Source organism: Cottoperca gobio, chromosome 21 (genome assembly GCF_900634415.1).
Source record: "Cottoperca gobio chromosome 21, fCotGob3.1, whole genome shotgun sequence".
Classification (NCBI taxonomy): domain Eukaryota; kingdom Metazoa; phylum Chordata; class Actinopteri; order Perciformes; family Bovichtidae; genus Cottoperca; species Cottoperca gobio.
In genome coordinates this window covers 14,963,828-14,983,823 of record NC_041375.1, presented here as the reverse complement: position 1 = coordinate 14,983,823, position 19,996 = coordinate 14,963,828, and the positions used below count along the sequence as shown (strand labels likewise).

The window sequence follows — 19,996 nt, the reverse complement described above, 5'->3', positions numbered from 1 at the left end:
TCTCAGGGTTTTTAGGGGTTTATCTTGATATAATACATTTATATACCACAGACAAAAACATACCGTTTTTAAACCGAACTTTGCCGTAGAAATTATTACAATGTCTTATAGTTTTCGATGTGCGCGCTCCCCCGAATTGCATGCATCTCAGCGCGCAGGCACAACCCAGGACAACCCCGGACGGTGGGGGGTGATACAAATAAACGCCCACTCTGAAGGGCGGAGTCAGTGTGCAGAAACGTACGTGCGTTTTTACTCAGTTTACTGCTAACAAGGAAGCCACACCTGGACGGACCTGGACGTTACCTAATTCACCACTTTCTTTATCTAGTTAACAGATATTTCTTGTTTTTTTGTCCGGTTTCACTGTAAACTGAGGTCAACATGTCCTCGATGGACTTGGAGAAGCTGAAGATGACGGGAGCTGGTCGAGCCATGGCACTGCTGACCAGCGGTGGAGATGCACAAGGTGATTTTAATCTAACTGATTAACATTATATGACAGTTAGCCTATACAGCCATGCTTTAAGTTCACATAGATATTTAGTTAACTTTCTGTCATCGGTTCATGTGCCAAAGGTCGTGATGAGCTGCATACATAACGTTACATATTGTAATTTACTGGAAACACGACACTTACTCCAGTTATTGCGCTGGTGGCACCTTTGCCCAATAAGAGATAATACAGTCATATCCAGTGTTTGATTTCTTCATGCAGGGTTATTGTGCAACAGCGTGTGTAATGAGAAGCAGAGGTGGCTGTCATTTATTTTGCAACTGTCCTTGACCCAGGGATGAATGCTGCTGTCCGAGCTGTGACTCGAATGGGCATCTATGTGGGGGCCAAGGTCTATCTTATTTATGAGGTAAACCAGCTGTTTATATTAATAGGACCCTATGTAACATTAAGTTAGGTCTTTATTCGTGTTTAACTAGACAACTTTGTTCTTTTTAACATTAACATACCATTTGAAATATTATTTTCAGGGATACCAGGGCCTGGTGGATGGGGGAGACAACATCAAACTAGCACACTGGCACAGTGTGACCAACATCATCCAACAGGTAAGTTAAAATGTTACCGGCAGTCCTTATTAACAGCAGTGGTAAAGGTAGCTAAAAGGCCCTTTTCACAGCAGATATTTGGACTTGTCATAATAGGAAAATCACAGGTGTTACAAATAAGGTTAACGATGGCTTCTTTCTTTCTATCCAGGCGTCCCAGTAACCACAATAGCTGAACCATCACTAATTGTGTTTTTTACACCTGTGATTTTCCTACAGTCATATGTCAACATTTCTTCTGAAAAAGGCCTTAGATGTATCATGATTTTAGATTTGTTTTTTGTTTTTTTGGTTTTAAATATCTCTCTATTTCTCTTTCCTTTTTATGCTTTAATAGGAATTTTATGATTTCATCCATCTTCTCATCTCTTCTCGCCCTGCCTGTCTAATTCTGGTTATAACCTGGTAAGGGGCCGTGCTGCATGAGCTTTAAGCCTTACCAGTTGAAGAAGTGGCAAGTTATACTTTTCAAAGGAAAATGTCCTTTTTGCATTAGTTGTCTCGAATTTCTGCAGGAAGTGTGTTTAAAGTGCATGTGCTACTTTTTCTAAAGCAAATCTGTCGTTTGTTTTTGTTGTGTTTTAACCTACATTATAGTATCCTGAAATGTCCACATTCAGTATTGAGCTGGTTCACAACCTTTTCAGCTTAGCAATGTCAACTTGCCAGTAGTCTCAGGGTTCATGTTTATGGATTTTAAGCAGTTCAAACAAAGAGTGATCTTCCCTCCTTGGGCTGTTTTCATTTAAAAAAATGTATTGAAACTTAAACCTAAATGTATAAAGCAGAACATTGTTTTTTCTTTTTCTTATTTCCTACTCTAATGATGATCTTACAACCCCTTAGTTTAATCCTGTGTCCTTTTTGCGGGGGTCACAACCCAGAATTTGGGAAGAGTGACTACTTGCGATCTAGCGCTGTTTCCAATCTCTGCTCACATTTCATCTAATCCTAATCTTCCTTCTCAAATGTCTGATGCATTTAATAATACCATCAGGAGCCAGAGCAAAAAGATTTTTTCAGTGACCAATTACACTGTCCTGTTTGTCTTGATTTGGTTTGTCTGACGTCTCTGCTGCAGGGCGGGACTGTGATAGGTAGCGCCCGATGCAAGGCCTTCACAACTCGGGAGGGCAGGCTTGCTGCTGCCTTCAACCTGGTGAAGAAAGGCATTACCAACCTGTGTGTGTGTGGTGGAGACGGCAGCCTCACCGGAGCCAACATCTTTCGCAACGAGTGGAGCAGTCTGCTGGAGGAGCTCGTACTGAAAGGTAAAGTGCTCTCATTATCAACTTATCACTGAGCCTAAAAAACGTTTACCAACATTATGTACTCCTATATTGGACAATAAATAAAATGTATTCTATGCTGACATGGTCCTCTTAAAGGTACAATATGTAACCTGTCTGCATTAAAATGTCTAAAAACAACTAGAATTATGTTTATATATTTTACATTATCCCAAATGTTCAATGTTAAATGAACACTTTTCAAACCTAGAAAAATCCATAATTTATAACCAAGGCCTACAATGGCATCATTTCCCCTTGTATGTGTGTAAATTGGCCTTTCAGCCAGTTGCAAGCCACATTTCTATGACTTTTTTTATTTTGCCATTAAATGTCTGGATCTGAAGTTATCAGAGAAATGTTGGAGAAACGCTGCTCTCAGTACAGGATATATGATTGGCTCTGTATCATTTCATCCACACAGTTAGTATTTATAGTTATGAATCCTTTTGTAGTAATAGGATGAAGATTTCCTTTTGTTTTGGTGTAAATAATAGTAAACTCATCAATCAAAACATCAACAACATTGTGCATGTGTGTTACTTCAGGAAGGATCATAGACTCTCTGGCCAAGCAGCATGACCACCTGAACATCGTGGGGCTTGTGGGCTCTATCGACAATGACTTCTGCGGCACTGACATGACCATCGGCGCTGACTCTGCGCTGCACCGCATCATGGAGATAATTGATTCTATCATGACCACGGCACAAAGGTCCGACACTGTGATATTTAACAGTGACGGCACTGAAGCAGCTGGTGTTTTATCAAAGCAATTATGAGGTCTGTTATGTCTGACAAAAAAAAGAAAGGTCCAAGGCACTCCTCTGGCAAATAGTAAAAAATATTTATTCAAATGGAAATTTCTTAGTGAAATTTTAAAAACACTGACACTATTCATACATAAGCGGTAACAACCCACGTGTAGCAGCACAAAAAGCCTTCATTGTGGTGTAATCCTCATTTTGTTTTCAGTAATTCATACTAAATAACTTGTAGAATATGAAGATATAACAAGAACACAGTGGTAAATAGATATATTAATAGATAGTATCAGACTACAGCTGAAATGTTTAGTTGATTACATTTATTATTCAATCAACAGAAAACACATAAATGTTCTGATTCTTTAAATTGTAAGGATTTGAACAATATTATATTTGGGGTTTGGACAAAAACATGCAATTTGAAGATTATTTTTATATTTAGTGCCAAATCAGATGTTATATCATGACACTTTTCATATAGGGCAGGTCGAGACCGTACTCTTTGTAGCCCTATATCAGACTTATCTTGGTGTGTATTTATACCTGCATACTGTAATGAGTTATTGTTATTGGAATGCAATAGTTTTACAACCCAAGCCTGTTTGGCATGTGATCTTGTCCGGACCTGTTCACTGGGCTCTGGCATGTTGTTACAATCTGGAAATTCTCTGTTTGCATGCTTGCATATAATATTACAAATGTTGTGTACCTCCCCAGCCACCAGCGCACCTTTGTTCTGGAAGTTATGGGGCGACACTGTGGGTGAGTAACACTCTGACCAGTTTGTCCATCCTTGATACAAGGCCACTGAATAAAGCACATTTTTGTTCCATCTCTCCAGATATCTGGCCTTGGTGTCAGCACTGGCATCTGGTGCAGACTGGCTCTTCATGCCAGAGGCTCCTCCTCATGAGGACTGGGAGGACCGTATGTGTGCACGTCTAGAGGGGGTAAGACACAAAAACCAGTCGACTTGAGACTGTATATAAGCCCCAGGAACGTGTGTATTCACAGGAGTGGGTTTTAAAGTAGGAGAAATATAAACGTGCTCTTTGGTCTGCAAGCATTTCAGAAATAGAGGCTGAATTGACTTCCTTACATGACTTGGAAGCAGGATTGTGCTTACTTACTTACTCCCAATTCTGTATGCATCTGTTTACCTCCCAGAGCCGCTTAACAGGGTCAAGACTCAACATTATAATCATCGCAGAAGGAGCCATCGACAGAAATGGCAAGCCGATATCCTCAACTTACGTAAAAGATGTAAGTTTAAAGATGTAAGGACTCGTGCTCTGTGTTTCTTCTCAGTTGACTGCTTTGGTGCGGTGGATGGGCTGCTCCTTCTACCACCAACCACCACACAAAACTCAGTTCTCAAATTAAATTTTGTTCCGTCGCAGTGCTCACTCAAGATAAAATGCAGCAAGGATATATTACATCACTTCCAGCAAACTTCACAGGGAACAATGAGGGGAAAAACAGCATCACCAATCTGCTTTTAGCAAATATCCTCAGGTGTAGCTCTGCTAAAAACGCAGAATCTGTCATTACGTTAGCATGTCTTTCTCTGCCGAGCCTGTTTGTAACTGGCAACTTTATCTTTACTTCACCTGTGTCTCCTCTGCTCCGTGTGTGTGGAGAGGTTAAGCCCTGCATTTGGTGAAACACTGGAGCAGAGGATGTTAATGATTGTGTGACATTTTAACAACTGCTCTCATAGTGAATTAGCTGATTGCCTATACTGTATGTAACAGCTGCCAGTGATGTTAAAATATAATTCAAAGATTGAACTGGCAGAGCAGTTGGTTCAGAGTTTAGAGTTTTCTGTAGTTTGTTTTTGTAAAGGACTTTTCTCTCATAGTATCTGTTAAGGAATTTTAGACCAAGTCCTATAGCTCGCCCAATTTCCATAACTAGTCTTAGTATACATATGTCGATATGTTCAAACCCTAGTACATGTGCATATTTGGAGCTGTGACGGTCTTTCTGATGGCAGAGGACATCAAATGGGCTTTAGGTCCAATGCCAACCTCTACCAGGCCATTCTCAGGTCAGGATGTTCTCACAACAAACTATAGCTCATCCTGGTCATCTCCACGGACCTGGTGAGGCACAGCTGCAGGATGAGAAATGAGGCTGTCCAAGTGTATTCAGACTGGCAAGGTTAGGGAGATGCTCTGACTGTCTTAGTTAAAATGTGTTGACTAGGGTTAGAGGAGCCATCTAGGTGATCCATCTTTAGGTAAACCATTGATGGAATGCCTTGTTTAGGATAAATATCGAGGGAAGAGTGGTTGTTCGGCAGAATCGATGGTGGCATACAATGTGACAAGATTCTAATAAACCTTCAGCGGAAGACTTCACTTCGGTCTCCATCAGCTTCTTTGGTTTCCAGTACTCTGCTCATTAAGAATGTCCTTCACAGTATCTCTGTTGTGTATGCCTGCTTAATGACAAACCCACAGTACACTGAAATGCTTCCATGTGTGTTTGAAGCTGGTGGTAGAGAGGCTGGGTTATGATACCAGAGTGACAGTTCTCGGCCATGTTCAGCGAGGAGGAACTCCCTCAGCGTTTGACAGAATACTGGTGAGTTTTACAACATACTGAACCCCGTTCCCCATCTGAGTAGATTTTTGTTGTTGGACACAATGTAGTCCATCTAAATGTCAACCTATGTTAGCACTATTTAGTTGTACATATTCTCCAGTATAACGTTTTGATGGTCAATGCAAAGATTTAACAGCAGTAAGACTATTACAAGTCATTTGAAAATCTGCAGTGAAGTCTTATCGCGGTTTCAGCCGTGCCACCAGTACAAGGAGCAAAGTGCATCTTGGTAAATCAATGATAACCAAAAAATAAGTAGAAATCATCTGTTTAAAGTTAGGGGTGAGATCAAAGATTAGGTAATAAACCACTTTTATCGGTAAGTCTTTGCTAGTTTATCAAAAACGTGACGAGACGAGAACTCCCATCAGGCAGAAAACACTGCGTGCCGCAGGATTTAAGGCACCGCCTTAGGTTGAAATGCCTATAAATAATAGTTTTTAGGCAGTCCCCTTGTACAGTGTGCACTCTCTTGTGTTTTCAGAGCAGTAAGTTGGGTGTGGAGGCGGTGGTCGCCCTGATGGAGGCCTCTCCTGACACCCCAGCCTGTGTTATCGGCCTGTCAGGTAACAAGGCTGTTCGACTGCCTCTGATGGAGTGTGTGGAGATGGTGAGTCACTCTCCGCTCTTCCGCAAATTATTTTAATGAACAAGTTGGAGTTTGCTGCATTTTATTTACTGTACCCTCGTTTGCAGACTAAGTTGGTGCAGACTGCCATGAACGAGAAGAGGTTTGAGGAGGCTGTCAAACTGCGTGGAGGGTGAGAGCTGAGATGTTTTTTCATATATACTCAATAGTTGGAATCTTATTATTATTATTATTATTATTATTATTATTATTAATATTATAATTAGGGCTGGAAAGCGATTTAAAAAAACAACGGGGGGTGCTCCAAGCTGCTGTCGGAGCAAAAGTCAGGGGCATCTAGGAGCGCGATTAATCTGCGTTAATATTTTTAACGCGTTATTTTTCTGGGATTAATCCAACGAAATTAACGCGTTAATTCGACAGCCCTAATTATAATGCAAAACTGCGTTGATGTACTGTAAATCAACACCTTTGTTTAAGTTGCTTATGTAAATGCGTCATTCACTCGTATACGTTTTTAACATGCACAAGATAAAAAACAAATTCTTTGCAAATAATAAACTCATCCATGCTAAAAATTATGCTTTTCTTGCAGGAGTTTTGAGAACAACTGGAACATCTACAAGCTTCTTGCCTTCCAAAAGCCCACCCAGTCTATGGTAAGTCACACACGGACACACAGAGTATTGGCATGTAAAAGAATTGCAAAAGTTAAGCACAAACGTGCTTATTAATATATGACTTATGTTGCCTCAGAGCAATTTCTCCTTGGCTATTCTGAACGTGGGAGCTCCGGCTGCAGGGATGAATTCAGCGGTGAGGTCTGCTGTGAGGTTGGCGCTCGCTCAAGGACACAAGGTCTACGCTGTCCATGATGGCTTTCAAGGACTTGCCTTTGGAAAGGTGAGGGCTTCTACCTTCACATCTTCACCACACTGCAGTAGACTTTAGCAACAAGTAAGCTGCATGAGACTGAGATGAAACTGTTCAGTGCTGTCTGTCTGCAGGTCTTTGAGATGGACTGGCACAGTGTTGCAGGATGGACGGGCCAAGGGGGCTCACTGCTGGGGACAAAGCGGTGAGCAACAGAACACTTGTAGTATGTAGAATTGTCAGAGGCCCTCTTTAAGTGTTTTTATTTTTCTGTTTCATGTCCAATTTCAGAACTCTTCCAAACAAACACATGGAGAAGATTGTGGAAACCATCACTAAGTTTGAAATCTCGGCTCTTCTTGTAATTGGAGGGTTTGAGGTATAAGACTTAACCTTCAAAGAAACAGACCTGCAGTGCTTGTACATCATTGTTTGAGTCAATGCTACATTAAAGAGGTTTTCAATCTATCTCTTTGTGACTTTCAAAAGGCGTACGCAGGTGTGCTGCAATTGTTTGAAGCCCGGGGTCGCTATGATGAGCTTTGCATCCCCATGTGTGTAATCCCGGCTACTATCAGCAACAACGTTCCTGGAACTGACTTCAGCCTGGGAGCGGACACGGCTGTCAATGCTGCCATGGCGGTAATGCTGAGTAGGCGGAAAATTAACAGTGTGACTTTGATGTTTTAGGAGGATTAACTCAAATAGAGAGTGAACCAAGCCTGAAAATATTGCATATAATATGAGCTGCCATATTCCTAATGAGGTACACTTTGTGCTCTGTATACTTAGTCAAAACATGGGTGACAGTAAGTATTTAGAGCTTTAGTTTTTATCTTTAAACTTTGAGAGGAAGTAGACAGAGACCTGCAGCATTGTAATTGTAATTGTTTGCTGATGGCCTTTTATTAAATCAATAGCAGACTCTACATTTAAGCATGACACCTGGAAAAAGCATGTAAACAACACGACAATTGCCAATGTCTCATTTCACACTTCCATTTTGATTTCTTCCTCAGAGTTGCGACAAGATCAAGCAGTCTGCCACTGGGACCAAGAGACGAGTGTTTGTGGTGGAGACTATGGGTGGGTTCTGTGGATATCTGGCAACCTCCACTGGTATCGCTGTGGGTGCTGACGCAGCGTACATCTTTGAAGACCCCTTCAACATCCACGACCTGAAGGTAAAACCAAGAGAAAAACCTAGTTTCTTTTACTCTGTCTAATGTTCACAGTTCTCTGTATCTTTAATTATCTTGCCTTTTGACAGACCAACGTGGAGCATTTGGCTGAAAAGATGAAGAAGGACATCCAGCGGGGTCTGGTATTGAGGTGCATGACACTCAGACAGAGCATACATAGATTCTTATGCAATGCAGGAGCTAACGAGTTACATGCTTAGTTTAACACGTTAGCATTTGCTAAACACAAAGTACTGCTGAGGGAAGGTTTATAGTTTGCTGGTATTTGGTGATAAACCAAAACATTGGACAGACTGAACATTTCGACTAGATTGTGGCGCAATATTAAAGTCTGAGGATCACCAAAGTCAGCACGATTTATCATCTGGGCAACAATATTGTTTGTACAAAATTTCATGTCAATTGATCTTAAAGTTGTTGCGATATTTCTAGAGTTGTACCGAACAGTTCAAAGCTTCATTTAAAACCATTCAAATTCTAAAGCAACATTTTAAATGCTGCGCAGCTTTTCTTTGCATTTCTATTCTTGATATTGTAAATTGTAAAAGACATGAGGTACATTTCAGTCTGGATTAAAGTAGCTGACTGACGGAAGGAAGTGAAATCCTTTGAGCCAGAAGTGAAAATACTAAGTCTTAACTATAAAGGACGTACTGTACAGCATACAGTATATGGCACATATAACACTGTATGTATTTACTGTATATGAAACAGTCTGATCTAGTTTTTCCTTTTGTTCATTTGATAATTTTCTTTGTCATAACAGGAATGAAAAGTGCCATGAAAACTACACTACAGATTTCATCCATAGGCTGTATTCATCAGAGGGGAAGGGCATCTTTGACTGCAGAGTCAATGTGTTGGGACACCTTCAGCAGGTACGGAGCCACCATACAGGAGGCATCGACTTACAAATTATTTCAATTACAGTAATGATATAAATTACATATACCTCGCATACTTCAAGACACCGCTTGTGTGTCTGTGATCCAGGGTGGGGCACCTTCTCCCTTTGATAGAAACTTTGGCACCAAGTTGGGTGTGAGGGCTATCCAGTGGATTTCCAAGAAATTAACTGAAAACTTCCGACAAGGTAGAGTTACTTTCAGTATAATTAAATTAATTGCTCAGAAACCCAAAAGTCAAACCGCAGCAATGTAATCATTCCACCATTTATTTCCCACTTAGGCCGCGTGTTTGCCAACTCACCAGAAACGGCATGTGTGCTTGGCCTCAACAGGAAGGTCATCTCATTCAACTCCGTCTCTGACCTAAAGGATTTGACTGATTTTGAGTAAGCAAAGTTAACAGTGTTTTGTCAAATAACAAAGAGTTCATTATTAATCAGTGTTAATAATATCTGATTTATGTTTTTCAGGCACCGGATGCCCAAGGTCCAGTGGTGGTACAATCTTCACCAAATGCTAAAAATGTTGGCCAAGTACCAAACCAGCTTCTGTGAATATGTCCCAGGAGAGGTTGAACATGTGACTCGACGCTCCATCAGCATCGACTGTGGCTTCTAGGCTCTCTAAAACTAAAACACACTCTCTGCACTTTTAAACCCTCATCTGTCCAGCCTTTGTTCATACGCAGACTACTTCAAAAATGGTTTTCAATTTTGCTGCTATGCATGTTTACAGGACTGTAAATATCAGTCAGTCTTGTCATGGTCACAGTAGCCACAGAATGTTAAATAATGTAAAAATGTAATTCAAGAATTCATTTATTGAATGAGTCATTCAGTGCAGAGCAGATTGTGCTTTTCTTTTTGCCAAGCCTTCGTGTAGTCAAATCACTGCCATAAAAGACAATCAGGTGTGCCATGAAGCTAAAATTGAATTCATTAACGACTGCATTTATTATAAAAAGCAGAGGGTATGTGATGTGGTGTGAAATAATAATAATAAGTAAAAGTATGTATAGTATGTTCATGTTATCCAGCTTAAATTGAGAGCTAAATTTTTGGAGACCCAAAATCCAAATGTAAAGTGGTTGTTTGGAGATTGTGATTGCTGTTAAAGGGGAGACGCTACATGTGGATAGGGTATCAGTTTTAACTAATGGATATCACCATCAAACTTCCCCAGTTGATTACTTTCATACATTCAAAGTATTCTTTTGTATTTCAAGTTTTCTGAAATGTTTAAATATGCAAATGACTTGTCTTAATAAATACGTGCACGCACATTGGATAAAGCTAGGTTCAATTCTTGTTTCATTTTGTTTAGTAAAATGTTTTTAGAGGCCCAGAGTATGAACAAAACTCTGAGCAAACCGCCTTTGTGTATGTGAGACTACAGGGAATATGGTAAATACATATCACTATGAAACTTCCTCAGTTGATTACTTACATTAAGCCTTTTTTTTGTATTGCATGTTTTCTGAAATGTTATATTTATATATGCAAATGAGGCCCTATCTTAAGCTAACTTTTCTTGAATTAAGGATAAGTCTACAGGCGCACAAAGTGTAGTAAAAATAAAATGTAACAAAACCACAATGTTTTTTGGATGTTTTCTTTCCACTGGTCTGAAAGAATACATGTTATAGAAGCAAAATAGCCCCAAATTGACCAGTGCATGAAAATATATGTTCCCTGTAGTGTCACCTTAACTCCCAGAATGTGACTGACTCATGGGACCAGTGAGATCATTTTATTTATACACTGTAGACTGAAACAGCTTCTATCATTATAAAATACAAACTGAACAGCAATTCACAAAATATCAATATGCAATTTATTACACAGTAATAAACTTTACAACAAGCAGAGAAATCTGTAAAGGAATATGAACATATGTTGTGTATTTTATTGAAGATATAGCATTAGCATCAATGTCATTCAACAGTGATACTGTCAGAAATGTTATTCGTAGTGTGAATAGCTATTGAAATAAGATTCTGATTCAAATACATACCATTTAACAGAACAAAAAAACCCTACATGGCAAATTTCACTTACATATATAGCTGCTGAAGTTTTATAATGGTGTTAAACCATGAACTCTTACCTAAGGCATTTGTCATTACCCACTTTATAAGAACACTACAGAAGAAAATAAGTAATAAACACAATTCAGCATTTCAGATGTTTTTCTTCTAGTTCTCAAAAGTTGAAAGAAAATGAAAACTCATCCCTGGTGGTTTCTTTGTCCGTTTTCTGAGGGCTCTTTGAAGTAAAGCCAAACTGGAAGTCTTCACTTTGCTCTGGTTGGCCAAACAGGAAGTCAGGACCTGCTAAATCATATACATAACTGTAGTTCAAAGCAGGTAATACACATAACAAAATAAGGAGATTTAATTTGATACTTACAGGTTGCAGACTTTGATTCTGTGGTTTTCTGAAAATAGACGAACAGTTTGGCATTTTTGTTCTAGCAATAGTGTATGAAATAAAGAGGGATTAAAGTAGAAATGCATTACCTTCTCGTTGAAAAAAGAGCGATTAAAAGCGAAAGATGACTCCTGTAAAGAAACTTGGAGGTAGTACAAATCCAAGAAACAGTCATTTCTGTGAAATTACTTTTTCTTTTTGCTCACTCCTCACCTCATCCTGGGATGTGCCCACGTCAAATCCAAACCCGTGGAAGCCCGGGGTGCTCGGATCAGAGTTCATAGAGAACAGGAAAGCTGGAGATTTGGTATCAGAGGAGCCTGGATATGGTGAGTTGGCAGGGCTAAAGCTGAAGTGAACAAATGAAACAGTTTTCCGTGGCAGTCTTGACAATGATTCAAAGTGATGGACAAGTCAGACAAAGCCTTACTTAAATGGGAATGTTGGGGTTGAAGACACAGCTGTCATTTCTGCCAGGGAGGACTGAGGATGCGTTTCTTTGGATGATTGAGGGAAAGCAGTGAGATCCTCACTGTCATCTTCGCTCGGCGCCTGCTCTTCATCTATAGGTACTTTTCCCCACACATTGTCCTCCACAGCTGATACAGGGGTGTTCTGTTGATATGCAGAGAACACCTTGAGCGTAAAAGCATTTCAAACAGGAAAAGTTGAAATGTCTAAAGTAGCATTTAAAGCATGGACCATAAAACTCTGCCATTATTGGATACAACTGATTTCCAGTTACATAAATCAAAGTAAAAAATAAATTAGAAAAATGTAACTGCAACATTTCTTTACAGGCACAATGTAATTATTCAGAAAATATTCCAAGGACCTTGGCTGGAAGAGTTTTCATTGGCGGTTAAACTTTGGTAGAAAATAGTTCTCAATGAAAACTGTTAACAGTGCACTACATTACAGGATTATCCTCAACACGATACCAGGTTGTTTTTTGGGTTACAAAGTGGCAATTTTAAGGACAGTCTAGGTATAATGATAGACAAACATTACCAAGACTTGGTCCTCTTGTCCAGTTTCCTGCTCCTCAGTGTGCATCTTATCTGGCTGTATTTGCTCTGAAGAAATACATATTCTGCTGATGGGTTTGATGTAACATAAACATCCAAACATGGCATCTAGTGTGTTGTAAAGTGTTGGTATTAACTGAAACACATAGCGGACTTTCCTCTACTTACCATCCAACGGATGACTTAACCACAGCTCATTGCTTCCTTCTCCTAGGGAAGGGCTGCAGACAGCAGTATACTGGACATCGTTTTCCTCACAATCATCATTTGCCTCTTCAGATGTTTTATGACCCTTCTGCAATCAGTCAATCAATCAAACTGTATTTACATAGCACCTTTCAAACTAATTTCAAAGTACTTTACAAGCAATTTACAAAACTTAGGATGTTAAAAGTAGTAAAATCATCATTTTAAAAATCAACAATAACATTTTGGATTGTGCCAGCTTTGCAATTCCATTAGTATTGTTGTTTGACGTAGTACCTTTGTCTGGTTGAGATGAAGAGAAGAGATGTCAATGGAAGAACTATTTTCATCCTCTGTCTGATCTAACAGTTGTTCTAGTTCTGCTATGGACTGCTGGCCAGAAACACTAGAAAGAAAAGTATACTCAATCAGAGAAAACAACTGAGCTTTGCTAGAGGCTATGTGTCATCATTATTTTGTTATTGTTATAAGATTCACTGAAAAATACCTGTCTAGTAACTTGTCAGTGGAAGAAGAACCGACAGCTGGACCTGTTCAGGCAGAAATTCAACTAACTGTATCAAGAGCTGTAAATATATCAGCTCTACCAGAGAAATTTATGATGATATAAAAAGTGTTTTACCACTGAGATGGTCCAGCTTCTGTTTCATTGTTATTTGATCTTCGCAAGCCATGATCCTACACTCAATCTCCCCCTTTTCAGCCTGCAGCGTGAGGAGCTTTTTAGCAAGTGGATTTTGGCAATAATATTCTTTATGTGACTGGAATAACTTCCTGTAACTTGCAATTCTCTCTTCGTAGACTTTCCTTGTTGGTAAACAAATGAAGAACATTTCAGCTTAGTTTATTATTGCGAACAAAAATATATTAAATGCAAATAAACACCACAGCTAACTGAACCCACATGTCATGGTTGTAGCTGTCTTTTCTGTTCTCCAGTTCTGCTTTCAGTGACTGCTCATACTGAAGAAGCAGGCTGTTAGTTGCCTTCATGCTAAAGTTGCAAGAATGATAAGCAGTAATATATGAATATCCATACTTCTTCATACATACTTCTTATGATAAGTTATATGTAACATTTGATGTATCAACTTGTCCATCATGGTTTGGACCATGTATTACCTAGTCATCAACATACCTTTTAGCATTTGTTTTATTATGTATCACAGTGCTCTGCTTCACCCTGATTTCTTCCTCAAGTTTCTTGATTTCTCTGTTGGTTGTTTGAATGTAAGACCTCCTCTCAGCAGTATCAGCTCTGCAAACTGTTCACAAAAATGTGAACACTTAACAATAACAACATAACATATATTGCAAAGTAACTGTTTATTTGTTAGTCTTTTTTTACAAATGTCAAATTTTATATAACTACTATCGTTAGTTAGAATAAGAACAAAGTAGTACCTTTAATTTGTTGGTTGATTTCATTCTTCTTTTGGAAAAGCTCCCGAGTTTGAAAAGCTATAAAATAAAAACAAGTTATCTCATTTAAAAATAACTATTATCTACATTATTAATATTAATAATAATAGGCTAATAATAATAAATGTTATTTTCTCCTCACCTGGATTAGTTTATGTTAGCTAACACCAAAACTGGCTGTCTACTGACATCCGTTAGCCAAGCAGCTAACGTTAGCTAACGTACAACCTTTACATTGCAAGCCAAGCAAACATCAACAGACAAAAAACTGTTAACTATTAACGTACCATAAACTCAATAATTGAACTCACCAAACTGAAAGAGGAGGCTGTCAATAGTATTAAATGAATATAGGTCGTTCATTTTTACACCAGCCTAAGGTTAGCCGTTAGCGAGCTGCTGCTGTCAACGGTTCAGACGTTAGGGGACGTTTGAACTCGGGAACTATTTTAACGTAAAGAACAGGATTTATTTTTTATTATTAACATGTTATTTTTATGAAGAAGGCCACGATATAGTTAAGAGTTTTGTTTTAAATGTCACCTTGATGCATTGACAACAGTTTGGGAAGCCTGATTCAACGTTATTTACTCTGTAAACCTAAATACTATATACTTTTCATCTTAGCTGGTTAGCTTTGTACATTTAAAGCTAGAATCGTGTCCATTGCTGTATAGAAAAGGTATAGGGCATTTTGCTTTAAGTGAAAGCTAGTGACCACTAAGCTATAGGCTACTACTATACACATCTTAATATTTTTAACCGATAATGACTTTGTATCCAACAACTTTATTTAGCCTGGTTTATTTGTTTATTAATTCATTTAACTGTATACGCAACATAAGGCGCCAGACCTCCCATAATGAGTGAAATGATGTGTAACATTTTAAGGTTATAAAGGCTAACGTTATTCGACTGATGGAATATGTGTTCATACTGTATGCAATCTAAAATATTATACACTGTAATAGGCTATAAGATTATTCCCATGTATTTATTAGATTTTTAGTACACATATTGGTTATGATTTTCCACGTCTCTAGGACATATGGTGTTTTAAATCATGCTTTTAGTGTGCTTTTCCCCCATAATTGTTTCACATAATGGCAGTCAGTAGGCTCATGGATGGTTCAGGATTGGTGTGACAGACGGATGGAGGGGCGGGTTTAGTGCTATTCTGGTAATTATTTTGCGTAGCGCATCTGTATGATCTGTATCGGCAAAAACACAGCTCTGTGATGTGTAGGGTCTTCCTGACAAATCCCGTGAATTATCCGAACAAGGTTTAGTTTATCTACCCGGTGCTCGTCAAAACTATTGAAGGTAAGATTACCTTTAATTTGCAGTTCTATTTAGAGTATATGTTGTTCGTCGGCTGGCGTCTGCAGACAAAAGAGCCGACATGGGTGGGATTTAAATGGGAGGGGATCAGCTGTGTGAAGAATGGGTTTCATTGTTGATTTCACCCCCTCCTATCAAATGATGCGTTCTTTAGGAAAATCATTAGAATCCGTCTATGAATTGTGCAGTGTTTTTGTCATTATGTCTGTAAAGGGGATAGGATGATGTTAGTAGACTGAGCTCGCAGCACATCCTCAGCGATTAGCCAATCGTTGCGCTGTCATGCAAAAGGGAGACAACCCCCCCCCCCCCCCCCCTTTTTTAAATAAATGTATCACGTTTTGTTTGTCATCGATTTAGAGCGATTTAGTTAACCTGTACAGATGCACAATGCCATTAGATCAATGATAATGTGACATATGGTAGATCGTGTGCAGAATCTAGGCCACTGTACATGCATGCATGTGACTGTGGAAATGCTAACCCCCCTCCCTCTCTCGCTCTCTCTCGCTCTCTCTCTCTCTCTCTCTCTCTCTCTCTCTCTCTCTCTCTCTCTCTCTCTCTCTCTGTGTATATGGAGATCTTCCTTAGATTCCTTAGAACATAATGGGTGGACATAGTCTGAGCTGCTCTTGACTTCACTATTAGTCTCCATATATAACCCATCAGAAAGTAGCCTAAGAGTCAAAGAGTGTACTGGATCAGGTGACGGCATGACACAGGTAGTAGAGTCTCAAACTGAGGGAGAGGGCAGCCCCCAGATGATCTCCTTAAGATCAGACGTATCAGGGAACCACGTGGACGATGGCGAAGTGGGACCTCCCATAAGGAGGAAGAGGAGGAAGAAGAAAGACCCACGTCCAGAGTCCATTATTGTTTACCGCTCTGAAATGGAGAGCGGGCTTGGAGAAGACCAAGGCAGTGAGGAGGGAGCAGAGAGGAGCACGGAGGAGGGAGCTAAATTCCTCTGCACACCTACAGGCGAAGGTGAGAGAGGTTCTGTTTAATATCAAGAAGCAACATGCAAATTATTATTTCTGAAGGAAAGTTCAGTCATGTGTTGGATTTAAAGTATTGTCCTCAACATGGGGCCAAAAAAATTGCATAAATTATACACTTTTAGACTGGAATTCGCAATAGCGGTCAACATGTACGCACATGCATCCCAAGTTCACACACACACACACACACACACACACACACACACACACACACACACACACACACACACACAATTGACCTCCATGTCACATTTCAGACTCCTCGGGCGAAAACTGTGGCCCCTAAAGGTTTGGGACATTTTTGTGGACTGACCGACCTATCTTTAGAGCTAAAAAGCAAGAATGAACCTTAGTTTGCCACATTTCTTTCTTGTTTGCCTTTCTTTGTGTTGTTTTTCATACTGTATATGTAATTTTCTCACGTTGTATTGTCTCTTAACAGGAGGAGGATGGAGCCTTCCTCCAGACAGCCGCTACGTGACCCTGACAGGCACCATCACCCGAGGAAAGAAGAAGGGTCAGCTAGTGGACATTCACCTTACTTTGACAGAGAAGGAACTCAGGGATCTGGCTAAGTCAAAGGAACGTCTTGATGCAGAGTGTGAGGCAGGAGACGGCTATAAACGCAACTGCAGCTTAGGTCTGTGTCAGGGACCCCATGTCGTCCTGTGGAGTCTCTCCTGTGCTCCCGTGATTTTCCTCCTCTCCTTCATCACTTCCTTCTACTACGGCACTCTCACCTGGTACAATGTCTTTCTGGTATACAATGAGGAGCGGACGTTCTGGCACAAGATTACAATATGCCCCTTCCTCATCATCTTTTACCCCATGCTCATCATGCCCATGGCGCTGTCTCTGGCTCTTTACTCCGCCGTGGTGCAGGTGTCGTGGGTCTTCAGTGAGTGGTGGCAGGATGTGAGAGACCTGGAGAAAGGCTTCTGCGGCTGGGCCTGTGGGATCCTGGGACTGGAGGACTGTTCCCCCTATAGCATAGTAGAGCTGCTTGACTCTGATACTGTTTCTGGCACTCTGCAGAGCAAGGCCCCGAGTGAACTCGCCCAGACATCATCAGTGTGAGGTGGGTGGTGCGCTCAGGTCCAAGGCACATATTGAAGTAGGCCTAAGTCAACGTGATATGACAAACATGTTCCAGAAAGTTCAAGTTGCGCACAGGAAAGTACTTGAAAGCTGTTTCAGTGTCCTTTTCTGTAAATGACGACTTATCAAACACTGCCTGAACTGAAACTGTTGAACTATTATTTAAATTTTGTAAAGCATTATTGGATCTGGATCACTATAAATTATTCCTCTAAGCATGGGTGTGGTAATGTTTTTTACTTTTAGGTTGTTATTGTTATCCTCCAATCACTGAATCCTACTCATAACCTTTTGATACGGGTAGGCGTTGTACAGCCTCCTGGCTGTGGACACTGATACACACATTGCTGGAGGCCTGGAAGTCAAATCAAGTTTCACTTCATCTGTAAATATCTGTAATTAAATGTATGTCTTCACAGAGCTGTGCACTGACATAAAAAAACAGTATGAATTTCAAAGGCAACGCTGTCTTGTATGTGAAGTCATCATAATCACTCTGAAGTTGTATTTGAAGTAAAGCTGGATTACCAACTGGAAAAACTGCCCCAAGGGCTACATACGTGTAAAATACTTGAATTAATTGGGGATATGCATCATTCAGCACATTCTTGACTTAAACAATAGCATCAGTGGAAACAAGACAACTTTTTAACTTTTACCCTCCCTAGTCTTTCCAAATGGTATTATTGTTGGCGTTGCTGCCACAAACTGAACCGGGTTGCTTTCCTTTTTCCTCAGAGCCTATTATCAGCTTTATCCTTTAATTAATACCTGTATTATTCTGGATGATATTGTGTTTACATGGTGCATATTCCTAAAAAGATGTGTGTTTCATCAAGAAGTAGCCAAACATGAATATTTGTTGGTGTTTGGTTATCTACATATGTGTTGCTGCTGTGTGTGCTGTCACCTACATCACCACATAAACAATGTACAGAGATACGGAGGAAGAGTGATCAAAAGCAGGTTAATCCAGCCAAGTTTTGAAGCCATAGTCATAATAAGATGACAAATCAGACATTTCCTTGAGGAAGTTATGTTGTTTTATTGTCTTTTTTTCCCCTATACTGTATTTAGGGCACCATCAACTCAGATGTTTGTGATTTAAAACTACATGTGTTCTTTTCACAATTGTGTTCCACAAAAAAGTAGTAATTTTCCAACTGAGAATTCCTGTTACATTTCTACACAGTCATGCTTTGAATATTGATTTAATTTATTATGAATATTTAAGTCTAGTACACTTCCTGACATTGATGTAGCTAGGTGTTTTACACTCTGGCACTTGTAAATGTATTGCAAATGGCTATCATGAACTGATTGAAATGCATAGCTGATTAGACCTGAATGGATGGTGTAATTCAGTTTTGTTTTCATACAGGCAGACACATGGATCAGTGGTTGTGGTCATTATTCCACATTACATGTTGTGAAACCACAGGATGCAAAGTAAAGAATTTCAAAAATGAATAAAGTGCTATGTCATTACATCACAACTATGTAAACATATTTAATCTACATTGTGGAAAAGAAAACCAGCTAGTCATACTGTGTACATATTATGTGTGGTTTCTAATGTCTTAGAAAAACAAGTTAGCGTACAGTATATCCCTGCATGGTGCACACAGATGCAGATGGCTTTCTGGGGTTTGGGTGCTTTAAGATCTGATTATTGGCCCCCTGGTGTTACGCTGCGATGCTTACTGAAGAAAATCCATATGCTCTAAAACAGTTTATGAGACAAAAGCACTGTCAGAGTCAACACTTCTTTACCAACTTGTACTGGCCTGTTTAGTGGAGAAGGTTTTATCTTTATGTAGTAAAATAAGACCTATAGAAAATATAACTAAAGTGAATAAAAAGTCCAATTAATTTAACAATTGGGGGTTTGCTTTGGGGTGACTTTGAGTATTGTGTATATATATTTTTTTATGTTACTTTATAGATTCATTCATTCATTGATCAGAATAGGCCAAGTTAGTGTATAAACATACAATGAATTTGGGTCCAGTTGTGTGATGCTCTTAATGCACATGCACAGAAATAGACATTCAGCTAAAACGGCTATAAGCATTTGACAACTATATACAAATATTAATATATATGCAGTATATAAAAACAACACAATATAATTGTAAACAGTAATACAGTATTGCAATGGTGCAGAG

The 19,996-nt window shown here is 39.5% G+C and overlaps 3 protein-coding genes across 5 annotated transcripts; 2 read left to right on the top strand and 1 right to left on the bottom strand.

Moving 5' to 3' along the window:
* Positions 1 to 216: 216 nt before the first annotated feature.
* On the top strand, positions 217 to 10,593 carry pfkla (phosphofructokinase, liver a). Its single transcript, XM_029458964.1, has 22 exons — positions 217 to 469; positions 793 to 866; positions 988 to 1,065; positions 2,147 to 2,336; positions 2,903 to 3,068; positions 3,838 to 3,882; positions 3,962 to 4,070; positions 4,288 to 4,383; positions 5,617 to 5,709; positions 6,215 to 6,340; positions 6,427 to 6,491; positions 6,915 to 6,978; positions 7,076 to 7,222; positions 7,327 to 7,397; positions 7,484 to 7,571; positions 7,682 to 7,834; positions 8,212 to 8,376; positions 8,463 to 8,524; positions 9,161 to 9,272; positions 9,388 to 9,487; positions 9,583 to 9,688; positions 9,773 to 10,593. Exons 1-22 carry the CDS (start codon positions 385 to 387, stop codon positions 9,918 to 9,920), a joined length of 2,343 nt encoding a protein of 780 aa, XP_029314824.1. The 5' UTR covers positions 217 to 384; the 3' UTR covers positions 9,921 to 10,593.
* Positions 10,594 to 11,112: 519 nt separating this feature from the next.
* Positions 11,113 to 14,825, bottom strand: LOC115026247 (protein SIX6OS1). Of its 2 annotated transcripts, none has more exons than XM_029458985.1 (14): positions 14,700 to 14,825; positions 14,371 to 14,427; positions 14,105 to 14,231; positions 13,871 to 13,960; positions 13,589 to 13,773; positions 13,454 to 13,496; positions 13,243 to 13,351; positions 12,928 to 13,054; positions 12,743 to 12,807; positions 12,162 to 12,346; positions 11,945 to 12,080; positions 11,821 to 11,862; positions 11,711 to 11,738; positions 11,113 to 11,634 (listed from the first exon to the last, which is right to left on the bottom strand). In XM_029458985.1, exons 1-14 carry the CDS (start codon positions 14,749 to 14,751, stop codon positions 11,504 to 11,506), a joined length of 1,377 nt encoding a protein of 458 aa, XP_029314845.1. In that variant the 5' UTR covers positions 14,752 to 14,825; the 3' UTR covers positions 11,113 to 11,503. The 2 variants fall into 2 exon arrangements, with proteins under 2 accessions (XP_029314845.1, XP_029314846.1); XM_029458986.1 differs by having other exon boundaries at positions 11,113 to 11,631.
* Positions 14,826 to 15,546: 721 nt separating this feature from the next.
* Positions 15,547 to 19,658, top strand: tmem169b (transmembrane protein 169b). 2 transcript variants are annotated; one of them, XM_029458994.1, is made up of 3 exons: positions 15,547 to 15,711; positions 16,321 to 16,716; positions 17,173 to 19,658. In XM_029458994.1, exons 2-3 carry the CDS (start codon positions 16,443 to 16,445, stop codon positions 17,805 to 17,807), a joined length of 909 nt encoding a protein of 302 aa, XP_029314854.1. In that variant the 5' UTR covers positions 15,547 to 15,711; positions 16,321 to 16,442; the 3' UTR covers positions 17,808 to 19,658. The 2 variants fall into 2 exon arrangements, with proteins under 2 accessions (XP_029314854.1, XP_029314855.1); XM_029458995.1 differs by having other exon boundaries at positions 16,310 to 16,716.
* Positions 19,659 to 19,996: the final 338 nt, after the last annotated feature.